The sequence below is a fragment of the Ursus americanus genome, chromosome 1, assembly GCF_024610735.1.
Source record: "Ursus americanus isolate L20-20 chromosome 1, mUrsAme1.1.p, whole genome shotgun sequence".
NCBI lineage: Eukaryota > Metazoa > Chordata > Mammalia > Carnivora > Ursidae > Ursus > Ursus americanus.
The window spans coordinates 33,628,682-33,644,607 of record NC_142127.1 but is presented as its reverse complement, the minus strand read 5'-3'; the positions used below and the strand labels follow the sequence as shown (position 1 = coordinate 33,644,607).

Below are 15,926 nucleotides of genomic sequence, written 5' to 3'. Positions count from 1 at the left end.
ATCCCATTCCACATTCCACCTAAAGATTCCTGAGACTGAACTCTGCATGTTTAGCAAATATAAGTGGTCAGTGAGATGTATACTTTCTTTACCCAATATCTGATCAGCGAACCCAGAGTGCATGCCCAGAAACTATGTCAGGGAGACCAGCAGAACCGTTTTTCAATGCCAAACCTTTCCAAATTACACAAAACCTAGACTTTGCTTTTCCTCATTTACTTGAAATTATATATTTCAGGCTATTCACCCAATAGCATATTATACAGTAATAAAAACCAAATTAACAGAAAAATAAAAAGCAATATGGGTAGATCCTAACAATAAGTTAAACAGTAAATCCCAAAAAATTACATACCACATATTACCCATTTTTGTAAAGCTAAAACAACTATAATTACAATTTATAATTTTTAGGGTTAGGCAAACATATAGACATAAAACTACATAAAAAGGACAGAAAGGCAGTGATGAACAATGGCTCAAAGCCATGGATTACCATTTGTGGGAAGAGGCTGAAGGATGGGATAGAGAGGAGAGACATGGTTAGATCAGATTTTGCACCATTAGATAAAGGTTATTATCAAGGACCTAGCTTTGGCTTTGGATACCAAATTCGTGGATGCTTATTACATAATTAAAAGTAACTGTATCAGTCTGTGTATCAGCCAGGATCCATTCAGGAAAACAGAAACCACACCAATTATTTTAACACAATTTAATATCAGAAAGTGGTTAAATAAGTATTTGAGGAATTAAAAAGCCTAAGAGAACATGAAAGTAGCACAGCTATAGTAACACAGGAATCAGCTACCATCCTTAGGGCTAGAAGAACAAAAGGAAAAGATCAGGATTATAAGAATCTCAAAGCCCAATGGAGGGGCCATGGGGAGTCTTAAGAGGGGGCCCTACCAGACTTGAGCTAGCCATTCTGAGGAGGCACAATAAAGCTAGTCTTGAAAATGCTAAAAGAAGCTGGAAACTGGGGGTGCCCGGGTGGTTTAGTCATTAAGCATCTGCCTTTGGCTGAGGGCGTGATCCCAGGGTCCTAGGATTGAGCCCCGCATCGGGCTCCCTGATCCACTGGGAGCCTGCTTCTTCCTCTCCCACTCTCCCTGCTTGTGTTCCCTCTCTCACTGGCTGTCTCTCTCTCTGTCAAATAAATAAATAAAATCTTAAAAAAAAAAAATAAGAAGAAGCTGGAAACTGGAATCAACTGTGTCAGGGTAGGAAGCCACTGTTGAACAATCCTGATAGGAACAACAAACAAAACAGGAAAGAGAAGGCCCTTTGCCATCCTCCTGCTCTCTGGTCTCTCTGTAGGTCCCTATTGGTGGAACATAACAGGAAGCCAGCTGGTCCAGGAGGAATATGATTAGCAAAATCCTAGCCCCAGAAACATGGTAGAGAATGGTGTGTTTAGCCCTGAGAAACAATAGCTTACTAACTGTCATGGACAGGTATACTGTCCTGACAAGTCAAATTCTCCAACACAATAAAAGTGTATTTCCTGCCCATTTTCCATATCCAGTGCAGGTCAATAGGGAGGATCTGTTCATCAGAGCCACTCAAGACCCTGGCCTTAGGGAAGTTTCTACAATCACCACAGCAGTGGGAAAGATGTTCGGATTATACACTTGCTTTAAATGCTTCTGTTCAGAAAAGAATCATATCCTATATGTTCATGTTTTGTTGGTCAAAGCAAGTCTGTGACCATGCCAAAATTCAGAGGGAATGGGAAGGATAGTCCATGCCCAAAAGGCTGAGAAAATGAATAAAAATGGTCCATTCGTGGGCTAATAATGAGCATGTGTTTTAAACCAAGAATCACCATTAATCCAATTCCAGGCACCTGAACACACACACACACAACCACACAGACACATGTACACACAGGTGTGCACTTTATAAATACACACCGACTCTAAATCAAAACCTTGTCATGTTACAATAAATATTCCATAGGAGCCACAGTGAGATATACCCAGTCTCCAAGATAGTTTAATGACTTAGATTGCATATCTGCAACATTACGTTTAAAATTTTGTCCCCTAGACTGAAGTACTAAAGAGAGAACATGTTGAAAACCTTAAGGATACTTTTATCAGATTTAAAGAAAAATGTAACAATGCAAGAAGGATTTTCCTGACATGAAATATGTTGATCCCCTTGACAGGACTGCAGTGAACAAGGCTGAATTAGGCCAACAGTTCAAACTGGTTTCATTCTAAGTGCCAGTGTCCAACGCATGATAGGGGTGACTGGGTGTAGGATCAGACAGCCTTCTCACGCAATACTCTTACCTCATTTCTCCCAACTGTGGCCATGAGCTGCTTCTTGAAACTTTGAGAAGCCACACTTTTCTAGCTGGTTATAGCCAGTAATCATGTTTCACCTTTATCTTTAATGAGTCAAGAGCCACACATGTAAATCTCCAAATCTCTCCTCCATGTGACTAATTCTTTGAGGAGTAGATTTGCATTTTTTTTTTCTCTAAACACTCTGGTTTAGCCTGTATCCTTGAGACAGTCACATACACAAAATGGAAGACAGCACATACCTGCCAATTTCACACTTCTAAAAATAAGTTTCTTGGCAGAGGCAGAAAAATGTGGAAGGTCTTTCATTTTCCAATGATGAGAGCTACTGTCCCACCCCCTTATATTTTTTAGCCAGAATACAGACAGTAAGACAATCCCGACGAGCCAAGGTGTAGCTCAGGCAAGTGTGTGTGTTAGCACAGATCCTGCTAATGAGCAGTCAGACAGCCATGCTGTGCTAGAACGTTAAAACGGCCCTCTCCCAGGCTCACAGTGTTAAACCCCTAAATCCTATCCTGAGCGTACACGTAGACTTGAGATAGAAGGGAATTTATGCAAAGGGGGAGGAGTTCTAGTGACCAGAAGGACCCTAGTACGTCCTGGCATCCCCCGACCTTGTCCCTAATAAACCAGATCACTTTAGTTCTCAGGGTCCTTTCAGGATGCCTCTTTTAGAGGCATTACTCCATGGCTTCATCTCTTTTCAACTAATCATCCTCCTAACAGCACCAGCAGGTGTGGCTTAGGTGCTGTGTTTGGCCGGACTCTTGGAAAGTTCAGGTGGCAGAAACCCAGTTCAAACTGCTCAGGCAGAAAAAGTCCATTTTGACTCAAACCTGAAAATGTGTCCGGCATGATTGGGTCCACAGATTCAATCAACAACGTAGTCAGGAATCTGGCTTTGCTCCTCTTGGATCTGCTCTCCTCTTCCTGGCTTCACTCTCAGGTGGGCTCTTCCAGTATGGTGGCAAAGGTGGCCACTAGGAGCTCCAGCTCCATTCTGTCAGGTTAGGAGTCTTGGCTTCTTTCCCAAGAGCTCCAATAAAAGTCGGGGCAATGTGTCTTTCATGACCAAATCCTGGTCATATAAGGAGCCAGGGTCATGGTCAGCCTTGTCCATACCACTTGGGCTGTGAGTGTTGAAGGGTATATGTACAAAGAACAATCAGGGAATGGATGCATGAACAAAAAAATCAATATATGCCGAGTACCAGCAAGGATGATTTAAGGATGCAGCTGAAACTAGGAGTTCTCACGCAATGTCCAGTCAGTCTCTCGGGTCCATTCAATAACACAAAAGTGCAGCAAAAAATAAATTCAAGACGTAGTAAGGGGAAAATAATAGTAGTCTGCTTTATTTTTAATAGCATGGAAGAAAAAAAGGATAGAAGGAGGGAAGAAAGGATGGAGGAAGAGAGGGAAGAAAAGAGGGAGGGAAAGACCAAACAAGACTCAAAGCTAAAAAAAAGTAGACTTCTAAGCGTTATGCCTAAAATTTTAAGACGCCCCATACCTGCCCTAGGATTACTGTCAATTCCTGGGATGTTTGTGTTCTCAAGGTGAAGTCGCTAGATGGCCTGTGCTTCCTTTTGCATTCTGTACAATCCTTGTCACATCTTGACTTCTGCCCCACTTATCTTTGCAGCAACAAAGGCAAACAGTTTAAGGCAGATCTCATTGGCCTGTGGGTAGTAGCTGTGATACCCCAACTGATCAGGGCCGAGGAAGTTGTCTTTTGGATTTCCCAAATCTGAGCATAGACCCAGGATGTCCCTGGAGTCTCAGTGCACACCCCTCTCCCCCGGAAAGCAGTGATGGGAGTGCCTCAGTTTCCTCTAAAACACAGCCCTCCAGCTTCTACCTATAGCTCCCATCTCCACAGAGGTTAAAACTCAAATCCTTAAAGCTAGCAGGAGGACCAAAGCTGAAGCAAAGGCCACACCAGCCCCTCACTCCTAAGCCCTCCAGGAAAACTTTCTCCTTCCTTCATCAAGCAAAATCCTTGCAGCAAGTTTATTCAAACAGATCCACTTTCCATTCTCTTACCAGGTGAATAAACTTTTCCTAGACACTACTGAATACCAACCTAAGCCCAAGCCAGGATCTCTGATAAGCACTGACAAACATCAAACGGTCTCCCCAGCCATGCATGAAAGGATTCTTTTGGAGGCATATTTTCACATAGGGTCTTCCTAGATTTCCTCCCTTATCTCACTGTAAGACAGTTAATGGCCCTGATTGCTTTCTCAAGTATCTCATCCATTAACTGTATGAAGGATCATTGAGTTACCCCTAGAAATGCCAGATGGCATTTTGCCCAAATAGGGCTTTTTTCCTATCATTGTTTTGTCCTCCTTTTTCATCATTTCTAATCTTCAGTACATTTTTCTTCCATCTGGGTCCACAGCCCCAGGCCAGATTATCATCTGTATTTCTCTCTATATATCTCACTTTCCTTGCCCCACTTCGGAAGTAGCTACACTTAGAACAAAGTACCAGAGCAGAAGTCACCAATTTCTTCAGTGCAGCTGCATCTGCACACGCCTTGAATGTTTTGGTCCAAAAGCTCACCAAGCAAGGAAAATTAAGGTTCAGATTCAAAAGACAGGAGACCTTAGAGCATCCTACTTAATTTACAAAGAATGCATCAAATGCATGAAGGAAGGCACAAGGCTGTAGCTCAACTGTGAGTCACACGAGATGAGTGGAAAAGTGGGCAGCACAGCACCAGCACCATATAAGGAGCAATGGTAAAAGGAACTTCAGCATAGTCCAGACAACCAGACACTGTGCAGAACACAGAGGCACAACTTTGGCTCTGCTCCAAGTGTATTAAAGTAAACAACAAACAAACAAACAAACTAGAGAAGCTCTTACCTAAAAGGCACATTGTCCTTTTGAAGAAAATGGCAAACAAGGAGCAGAAATTAGAGACCTACTGACTTTCTTTTCCCTCCAATATCCTGAAGTAATCTAGAAACAGCTTCCTAAAGCTCTCATTCTCTACTTGACAGCATTCTAATGAAACGTCATGCTTTCAGCTTACTTACTTATTTAATGTCCCAGCAACAGTGCCCCGTTGGAATTCACCTGGGAGTCTTGGCAAGCAAAATCATGCAGCAAATCTTTGGTGGCTGAGACATACCACATTTATTGTGATTAGAAATGGAGATTCTATGAAAAGAAAAATTAAAGAACAAGAACTTTAATCAGAACCAGATCAGATGTTTGATAGGGCTAATCACAGAACACGTTTTTAACTCTGTAAAGATTAACTGAGCCTTCAAAATTACCTGTGCTTCAAAGTCTTCCCAGAGAGCAGCAGAAAGATCTGTATGAGGGTAGAAATTTGTGTTGGAGCTATGGAGAGTTCAGATTTCACTCCCTGTGGAAGGCATGGAAAGAAGCAACCAGAGATGGTCTCCTCACCTGGTTTCTTGAGTGCATTTACTTCCTACTTCATTCTTCATTGACCCTGCACCTTAATCCTCCCCCAACTTCCCCTTGTTATACAACAAAAAACAATCTTAAAAATAAAAGAATAAAACCTACACTTTGCAAGTGACTTGCATATATATATTTAATAAATGCTGTTGATTGGAAAAATGAAAAAAAGGAAGACAGGGAGGAAACGAGATAAGGAAGGAGGGAAGGAGCAAGAGAAAGAGAAAAAGGAAAAACAGAGAGGGGGGAGAAGGAAAAATAATAAACTCAATATTCTCCATGTTCAATGTAAAAAACATTACCACTTTTACTTTATAAAGGAAAAAACGGAACTATCAATATATTTGATCCTGACTTATTAATTTATTTATATTTAAAATGTGTAAAGAGAAATTTTAGGTCATTTTTCTTAACACTTCATGCAACACATTTATTAAGAAAGGACAAAGTTAAATAAGAACACAACTGTTCTAGAAAGTTTCGACATATAGTCTTAGAGCCCAGGAAAGTGGAAACATCTAAGTATTCCATGAGGGTATGGCTACTAAGTGATTTTGCAGAGTCTTTTTCCTAAAGATAAGAGGAGAATTCTTGTCCATAATTCTGTGGTCAGCTTTCTAGTCCAACCTAAGACAGGAACCATAAGGTGCTCACAAAAACTTGATCACCTCTATATCTTACACTCTCCTTTCTTTACAAGATTATCTTGTTTTAAGGAGGAAAGTAAAATGCTTTTTCAAGTATTTATTAGAGGCAATCCAACTACCTTTCAAAGTTGGAAGAAAATGTGATTTCCTGAGTTTCTGAAAAGCAAAGACATTGAGAAGAAATGTAAGTTTCAGTCTTTGAAAACACAAGTAGCAGTGGCAAACATTCTGATCCATTCATTTTCTGAATTTGGCTTTAAAAGTTCAGATTTGAGTTTTGTCAGCCCTCTACTTTCCTCTCCATCACAGACAGATAATCTCTATTCTAAAGGAAGCCCAAGTCATCCAAAGTTTTATTGGTTAGGCTTAATATTGTGAAAAATACAGAAATAAACTTCAGGATCTGTGAATTATAAGACATATGTATAAGTTCATTCACAACTCCTCAACAATTATTCCATGGCAGCAATGAGAAACTTAAGCGCTGAAACCAGGGATTACACAGGCCTTAAAAAATGAACAATAAGAAAAACAAAAACAACTCCAATTAGGCATGGAAGGAACTTAGAAGTTGCCACTTCATCCTAACAAGTAAAAAGCTCAATACAGAGGGGAGCCTGGGTGGCACAGCGGTTGAGCGTCTGCCTTCGGCTCAGGGCGTGATCTTGGCGTTATGGGATCGAGCCCCACATCAGGCTCCTCCACTATGAGCCTGCTTCTTCCTCTCCCACTCCCCCGCTTGTGTTCCCTCTCTCGCTGGCTGTCTCTCTGTCGAATAAATAAAAAATAAAATCTTTAAAAAAAAAAAATTCAACACATGGAAAAATCAACAACTCTTTGTAGATCCATCAGAAATGTGATTCACAAGGCAAACCACTGCCCTGAAAATTGGAGAGACTAATGGAGAATCACAACCTGCTGCAGCAGAAATCCATGAGCAGAAACCACCAGGGAGTCAGTGCCAGGGTAGGAAAACCTGAACTGTAATTGATGGATTGCTGGAGGCTCAGTGTGGACCAGTCAGAGTTAAAAACTCCAGGGGGGGTCAGCAAGGGGGTTCCCACACTTTTGTGAGTTTTACCTCCAGGAGCTCTACCAGGGCCTCACAACAAATACCAGAGAAAAATTCCCTGTGCTTCCAGCAAGGAGAGGGGAATAGGAAACATTTTGAAAAACACAGAATATTCTGTTCTTCTTAACAAGATCTGCTTTCAGGAAAAACAACTTTACCAGAAAAATTGAAGAACATTTTACAATTTTAACCTACTGGGGATTTATCAGAGCCTAACCTACCTGGATGAAGGGAAATATCCAAGTCCAGGAGGCTTTAGGCTCTTGAGGGAAGGAAGATACCCAACTCCAGGCCCCTCCAGCCATCCTGTCCCAGTTAGGGGGGTGGGGGGGTGGATTGAAAAGCACAGGTGAAGTTCACAGTCCACAGGCAAAAGCTCACCAAAAGACTGAGACCTAATCATAGGACTACAGAACATTCCCCTTCTCCGCACTTCACCACTACATTACTAAAGACTTATAGAACACAGTTCCTTTTACCCAGTACATGTCCACCTTTCAAGAAAAAGTTATAAGGCATACCAAAAGGCAAAACACCATTTGATGAGACTGAACAAGCACCAGAATTAGACCCAGATACGCAGGAATGTTGGAATTATCAGACAGGTGATTTTTTAAAACTATAATTAATATAATAAGGACTTCAGCGGAAAAGTGGATAACAAAAAATAGATGCATAATTAGTCCTCCAAAAATTACACTGAGGCATATCATATTCAAACTTATGAAAATCAAGGATAAATAAAAAATATTCAAAGAAAACAAAAAGAAAAATATCTTACCTATAGAGGAGCAAGGTAAAAATTACATGTGACTTCTCTTCAGAAATCAAGCAAGCAAGAAGGTAGAGTGGAATATTTAGCATGTTGAGAGAACAAAACCTTCAACCTAGAATTCTGTACCCCAGGAAATTAGCCTTCACAAGTGAAAAAGAAATAAAGACTTTCGGAGACAAACAAAAATTGAGAGAATTTGTTGCCAGTAGGCCTGCCTGGCAAGAAATGTTAAAAGAAGTTCTACAGACAGAAGGAAATTGATGTCAGAAATTTGGAACTACATAAAGAAAGGAACAACAGGAGAGAATGAATAAGCAAAAGTAAAATAAAATTTATATTTGTCATAAATGATCTAACAGATAACAGTTTGTTCAAAATAATAATAGCAAAAACGCATCAGGTTATATATAAATATATGATCATGTGAAATGAATGACAATGATGATATAAGAGATGAGAGGGAAGAAATAGACATATTTTGTCATTGTAAGGTACTGGCACTACCCATGAATTGGTATAATGTTATTTGAAAGTGGTCTTGGATTGGTTGTAAATGCATATTGCAAACCCTAGGACAACACCTAAAATGAAGTAAAAAGATAAATATAATTGATATGCTAAGAAAGAAGAGAAAGTGGAATCATTTAAAATGATCAATTAAAACCAGAAAAGGAAGAAAAAGAGTGAAAGTTCCTAAAAATAGGAACAGAGAACAAGGACCACATATAGAAAACAGTAACATGGCAGATATTAATCCAACTATATCAAAAATCATTTTAAACATCAATGGCCTAAATATATCAGCTGAAAGACAGAGATTATCACAATGGATCAAAACACAAGACCCAACTGTATATTATCTACAAGAAACCCACCTTAATTTTTTAAAAGATTTCATTTAAATTCAAATTAGTTAACATATAGTGTACTATTAGTTTCAGGGGTAGAATTTAGTAATTCAACACTTGCGTATAACACTCACTGCTCATTACATCAAGTGCCCTCTTTAATGCCCATCACCCAGTTACCCCATCCATCCCCCCACCGTCCTTCCAGCAACCCTCACTTTGTTCCCTATAGTTAAGAGTCTCATGGTTTGCTCCCTCTCTGTTTTAATGTAATTTTATTTTTCCCTCCCTTCCCCTACGTTCATCTGTTTTGTTTCTTAAATTCCACATATGAGTGAAATCATACGGTATTTGTCTTTCTCTGATTTATTTTGCTTAGCATAATACACTCTAGTTCCATCTAAGTTGTTGCAAATGGCAAGATTTCATTCTTTTTATGGCTGAGTAATAGTCCATTATATGTGTATATGTATATATACCACATCTTCTTTATCCATTCATCAGTTGATGGACATCTGGGTTCTTTCCATATTTTGGCTATTGTGGACATTGCCACTATAAACATTGGGGTGCATGTGCCCCTTCAAATCACTACTTTTGTATCTTTTGGATAAATACCTAGTAGTGCAATTTCTGGGTCTTAGGGTAGTTCTATCTTTAACTTTTTGAGGAACCTCCATACTGTTTTCCAGAGTGGCTGCACCAGTTTGCATTCCCATCAACAGTGTAAGAGGGTTCCCCTTTCTCTGCATCCTTGCAAATATCTGTTGTTTCCTGAATTGTTAATTGTAGACATTCTGACCCATGTGAGGTGGTATCTCATTGTAGTTTTGATTTGTATTTCTCTGATGATGAGTGATGTTGAGCATTTTTTCATGTGTCTGTTAGCCATTTATATGTCTTCTTTGGAAAAATGTCTGTTCATGTCTTCTGCCCATTTCTTGACTAGATTTTTTTGTTTTTTGGGTTTGAGTTTGATAAGTTTTTATAGATTTTGGATACTAACCCTTTATCTGATATGTCATTTGCAAATACCTTCTCCCATTCCATAGGCTGCCTTTTAGTTTTGTTGATTGTATCCTTTGCCGTGCAGAAGCTTTTTATCTTGATGAAGTCCCAGTCGTTCATTTTGCTTTTGCTTTCCTTGCCTCCAGAAATGTGTCTAGTAAGAAGTTGCTACAGCTAATGTCAAAGAGGTTGCTGCCTGTGTTCTCCTCTAGAATTTTGATGGTTTCTTGTCTCATATTTAGCTCTTTCATCCATTTTGAATTTATTTTTGTGTATAGTATAAGAAAGTGGTCCAGTTTCATTCTTTTGCATGTTGCTGTTCAATTTCCCCAACACCATTTGTTGAAGAGGCTGTCTTTTTTTCCATTGGATTTTATTTCCTGCTTTGTCAAAGATTAGTTGACCATAGAGTTGAGGGCCCATTTCTGGGTTTTCTACTCTGTTTCATTGATCTATGTGTCTGTTTTTGTACCAGTACCATACTGTACTGATGACTACAGCTTTATAAATATAGCTTGAAGTCCAGAATTCTGATGTTTCCAACTTTGGTTTTCTTTTTCAACATTACTTTGGATATTTGGGGTCTTTTCTGGTTCCATACAAATTTTAGAATTGTTTGTTCCAGCTCTGTCAAAAAGGTTGGTGTTATTTTGATAGGGATTGCATTGAATCTGTACATTGTTTTGGGTAGTATAGACAATTTAACAATATTTGTTCTTCCAATCCATGAGCATGAAATGTTTTTCCATTTCTTTGTGTCTTCCTCAATTTCTTTCGTCAGTGTTCTATAGTTTTCAGAGTACTGATCATTTACCTCTTAGGTTAGAGAGGTATCTTACTATTTTTAGTGCAATGGTAAATGGGACTGATTCCTTGATTTGTCTTTCTGCTGCTTCACTATTGGTGTATAGAAATGCAGCTGATTTCTGCACATTGATTTTATATCCTACAACTTTGCTGAATTCCTGTATCAGTTCTAGCAATTTTTGGTGGAGTCTTTTGGGTTTTCTACATAGAGTATCATATCATCTGCAACTAGTGAAAAGTTGACTTCTTCCTTGCCTATTTGGATGACTTTTATGTCTTTTTGTTTTCTGATTGCTGAGGCTGGGACTTCCAGTACTATGTTGAACAACAGTGGTGAGAGTGGACATCCCTGTCGTGTTTCTGACCTTAGGAGAAGAGCTCTCAGATTTTCCCCATTGAGGATGATATTCGTTGTGGGTCTTTTGTATATGGCCTTTATGATGTTGAGGTATGTTCCTTCTAGCCCTACTTTCTGGAGGGTTTTTATCAAGAAAGGATGCTGTATTTTGTCAGATGCTTTTTTTGCATCTATTGAGAGGATCATATGGTTCTTATCCTCTCTTTTATTAATGTGGTGTATCACATTGATTGACTTGCAGATGTTGAACCACCTTGCAGCCTAGGAATAAATCCTACTTGGTTGTGTTGAATAATCCTTTTAATGTGCTGTTGGATTCGATTAGTTAATATCTTGGTGAGAATTTTTGCATCCACGTTAATCAGGCATATTCACCTGTAATTCTCCTGTTTATTGGGGTTTTTGTCTGGTTTTGGGATCAAGGTAATGCTGGCCTCATAGAGTGAGTTTGGAAGTTTTCCTTCCATTTCTATTTTTTGGAACAGTTTCAGAAGAATAGGTATTAATTCTTCTTTAAATGCTTGGTAGAATTCCCCTGGGAAGCTATCTGGCCCTGGACTTTTATTTGTTGGGAGACTTTTGATTACTGATTCAATTTATTTGCTAGTTATGAGTCTGTTTACATTTTGTATTTCTTCCTGCTTCAGTTTTATTAGTTTGTATGTTTCTAGGAATTTATCCATTTCTTCTAGATTGCCTAATTTGTTTGCATTTAATTGCTCATAATATTCTCTTATAATTGTATTTCTGCAGTGTTGGTTGCCATCTCTCCTCTTTCAGTCATGATGTTATTTATTTAGGTCCTTTCTCTTTTCTTTTTGGTAAGTTTGGCTAGGTATTTATCAATTTTGTTAATTCTTTCAAAGAACCAGCTCCTAGTTTCCTTGATCTGTTCTTGATTTCTATATCACTGATTTCTGCTCTAATCTTTATTATTTTCTTCTCCTACTGGATTTGGGCTTTATTTGAAGTTCTTTTTCCAGCTCTGTTAGGTGTAAGGTTAGATTGTGTATTTGAGACTTTTTTGTATTGCTATATACATCCCTCTTACGACTGCCTTTGCCACATCTCAAAGGTTTTAGACTATCATGTTTTCATTTTCATTTCCTTCCATGTGATTTTTTTCCTAATTCTTATTTAATGTCTTGGTTGACCCATTCATTCTTTAGTAGAATGTTCTTTAACCTCCATGTATTTGCGGTCCTTCCAAACTTTTTCCTGTGGTTGACTTCAAATTTCATAGTGTTGTGGTCTGAAAATATGCATGGTATGATCTCAATCCTTTTGTACCAGTTGAGGCCTGATTCGTGACCTAGTATGTGATCTATTTTGGGGAATGTTCCATGTGAACTCAAAAAGAATGTGTATTCTGTTGCTTTAGGATGGAATGTTCTGAATATATCTGTTAAGTCCATCTGGTCCAGTGTATCATTTAAAGCCTTTGTTTTCTTGTTGATCTGTTTAGATGATCTGCTGATGGCTGTGAGTGGGGAGTTAAATCCCCTACTACTACTGTATTATTATCAATGAGTGTCTTTAAGTTTCTTATTAATTGGTTTATATATTTGGCTGCTCCCAAGTTAGGGGCAGAAATATTTACAATTGTTTGATATTCTTGTTGGGAGACCCCTTTATTATGATATAGTGTCCTTCATTTCTTATTACAGTCTTTGATTTAAAATCTAGTTTGTCTGGAAGGGAAGAATGAAGGGGGGGGTAAACAGAAGGGGGAATGAACCATGAGAGACTGTGGTCTCTGGGAAACAAACGGAGGGCTTCAGAGGGGAGAGGGGTGGGGGATGGGATAGGCTGGTGATGGGTATTAAGGAGGGCAAATACTGCATGGTACAGTGGGTACTATACGCAAATAATGAATCATGGAACATTACGTCAAAAAAAAATCTAGTTAGGGGTGCCTGGGTAGCGCAGTCGTTAAAGCGGCTGCCTTCGGCTCAGGGCGTGATCCCGGCGTTCCGGGATCGAGTCCCACATCGGGCTCCTCTGCTGGGAGCCTGCTTCTTCCTCTCCCACTCCCCCTGCTTGTGTTCCCTCTCTCGCTGGCTGTCTCTGTCAAATAAATAAATAAAATAAAATCTTTAAAAAAAAAATCTAGTTTGTCTGATATAATTATGGCTGTTCCCACTTTCTTTTGATGTCCATTAGCATGATAAATGGTTCTCCACCCCCATGCTTTCAATTTGGAGGTGTCTTTGGGTCTAAAATGAGTCCCATGTAAGCAGCATATTGATTTTTTTTTTTTTAATCCATTCTGACACCCTGTATCTTTTGACTGCAGCATTTAGTCCATTTGCATTCAGGGTAATTACTGAAAGATATGAATTTAGTGCCATTGTGTTACCTGTAAAGTTGCTGTTCCTGTAGATTGTCTCTGTTCCTTCCTAGTGTTTGTTGCTTTTGATCTCTCTTTCCCACTCAAAGGGTCCCCTTTAATATTTTTTGCAGAGCTGGTTTTGTATTCACAAACTCCTTTAGTTTTTTGTTTTTGTTTTTAATCTTGGAAACACTTCATCTCTCCTTCTATTCTGAATGACATTTGCTGGATAAAATATTCTTGGCTGCCTATTTTTCCCATTTAGCATGTTGAATATATCATCCATTTCTTTCTGGTCTGCCAGCTCTCTGTGGACAGTTCTGCTGCTAGCCTTATGTGTCTACCCCTGTAGGTTAAGGAGCTTTCTTCCCTAGCTGCTTTCAGAATTCTCTCTTTATCTTGTATTTTGCAAGTTTCACTATGGTATGTCATGGTATTGACCTGTTTTTTTGTTTGTTTATTTGTTTTGTTTTGTTTTTTTGAGGAGAGTTCTCTGCGCCTCGTGGACTTGAACGCCTGTTTCCTTCCCCAGATTAGGGAAGTTCTCAGCTATAATTTGTTCAAATAAACCGTCTGCCCCTTTTTCCCATGCTTTTTCTTCTGGAACTCCTATGATATGGATATTATTTCACTTTATGGAATCACTGAGTTTCCTAAGTCTATCTTCATGATCTAATAGTTTTCCTTCCCTCTTGTTTTCAGCTTCATTATTTTCCATAATTTTATCTTCTCTATCACCTACTCTCTCCTCTGCTTCTTCAATCCTCAATGTGATTATCTCCACTCTGTTTTGCATCTCAGTTATAGCATTTTTTTATTGCAGCCTGACTACCTTTAAGGTCTTTTATCTCTGCAGCAAGGGTTTCCCTGGTGTCCTCTATGTTCTTCTCAAGTCCAGCTAGTAGTCTTATGACTATTGATCTAAATTCTTGTTCAGATATATTGCGTATCTGTTTTCAGAAAGTCCCTGGATATAATATCTTCCTGCCCTTTCTTTTGGGTAGAATTCCTCCCTCTTGTCATTTTGGCTAAGTTTCCATCTCTTGCAAGTTACGAAAGCTTGTTATGTTTCCTGCACCTCAGAGTAATGTTATATTAAAAAGTGGTTATACCCTGTCCAGGGCCTGGCACTTTAAGAAGTGTTTCTGGTGTGTGCACTCTGCTATTGCATTTTGGCTGCTCTTTCTCACTGATCAGTCCTCTGCAGAGCTCCTCCTTGCTTGCAGTGGGGAATGCTTGGAACTTTATCTAGGTGTGCTTTCATTTGTTTGTGGAAAAAAGCTGGGAAAAAAGGAAAGAAAGAAAGAGGAAAGAAAAGAAAAAAAAAAAGCCTGCTCCAAAAAAAAAAAAAAAAGAAAAGGAATAAAAAGGACTAAACCGACAATCAAAAAAACTATAAGCCTGATTCCAAAGAAAAAGTAGAAAAAAAAGAAGAAAAAGAAAAGAAAAAAAGACTGATCAAAAAAGAGAGAGAGAAAGAGAAGGAAATGAAAAAACAAACAAAAAACTGTAAGCCTGATTCCAAAGGAAAAGAAAGAAAGAAAGAAAGAAAGAAAGAAAGAAAGAAAGAAAGAAAGAAAGAAAGAAAAAGAAAGAAAAGAAAAGAAAAGAAAAGAAAAGAAAAGAAAAGAAAAGAAAAGAAAAGAAAAGAAAATCAAAGTCCTATTTCTACCAGAACTGAAGAGGATGCTTTGAAGGACTGTATGAACAGCAGACTTGGTGCATGTGGTATGCTGCCTGTTTTGCTCTTCTGGGGTAGAGGCCCACTCTGCTGGCTCAGAGTCAGTCCAGCACCTGTGAAAAAAAAGCACTTGCCAAGCACAGAGGGGTGGGGTCCCACCTCCACCCGGGGCGCTGTGCTGCTCTTTGAAGTCCAACCAAGTTAATAGGCTAAAATGGCGCCACCCCACTCTCTAGTCCCTGGACTGGGGCTCTCACACCCCTGCTGTTCAGGAAGCCCTCGCAGAAAAGCACAAGCTATCAGCACACCTGAAAACCAGCTCTCCTGCATTTTATCTTTGGCACAGCTGAGATGCAAAATTCCTAATCTCCAATTTTTTCTTTGGCATATGGCTGGGATTCAAAACTCCAAATCTTAAAGGAGCCGGCACTGCTGGGATCTGCTCCCTCCAGATTAGAGCCTTGCTGCACTCCGACTACTGCCGTTTGTCCCAGACAAACAATCCCCCACCTGCACAGTGCATGGAATCTATGGTGTGTCACCATGAAAAGCAACAAACAGGTTATGCACCCTCTGCGTGCACCTTTGTCCCCTGCGGGGTCTTTGTCCTTGGAGAGGCAATACGCCCTCTTCCAA

General features: G+C 39.3%; 1 protein-coding gene across 1 annotated transcript in view; it reads right to left on the bottom strand.

The window, feature by feature from the left end:
* Positions 1-5,388: 5,388 nt before the first annotated feature.
* Positions 5,389-15,926, bottom strand: part of ARL6IP6 (ARF like GTPase 6 interacting protein 6) — a 154,240-nt gene continuing 143,702 nt past the window's right edge. The window contains exon 4 of the mRNA XM_087860818.1: positions 5,389-5,492. Coding sequence (XP_087716944.1) covers positions 5,405-5,492 — 88 coding nt within the window. The 3' untranslated portion in view covers positions 5,389-5,404. The remainder of the gene's footprint in view (positions 5,493-15,926) is intronic.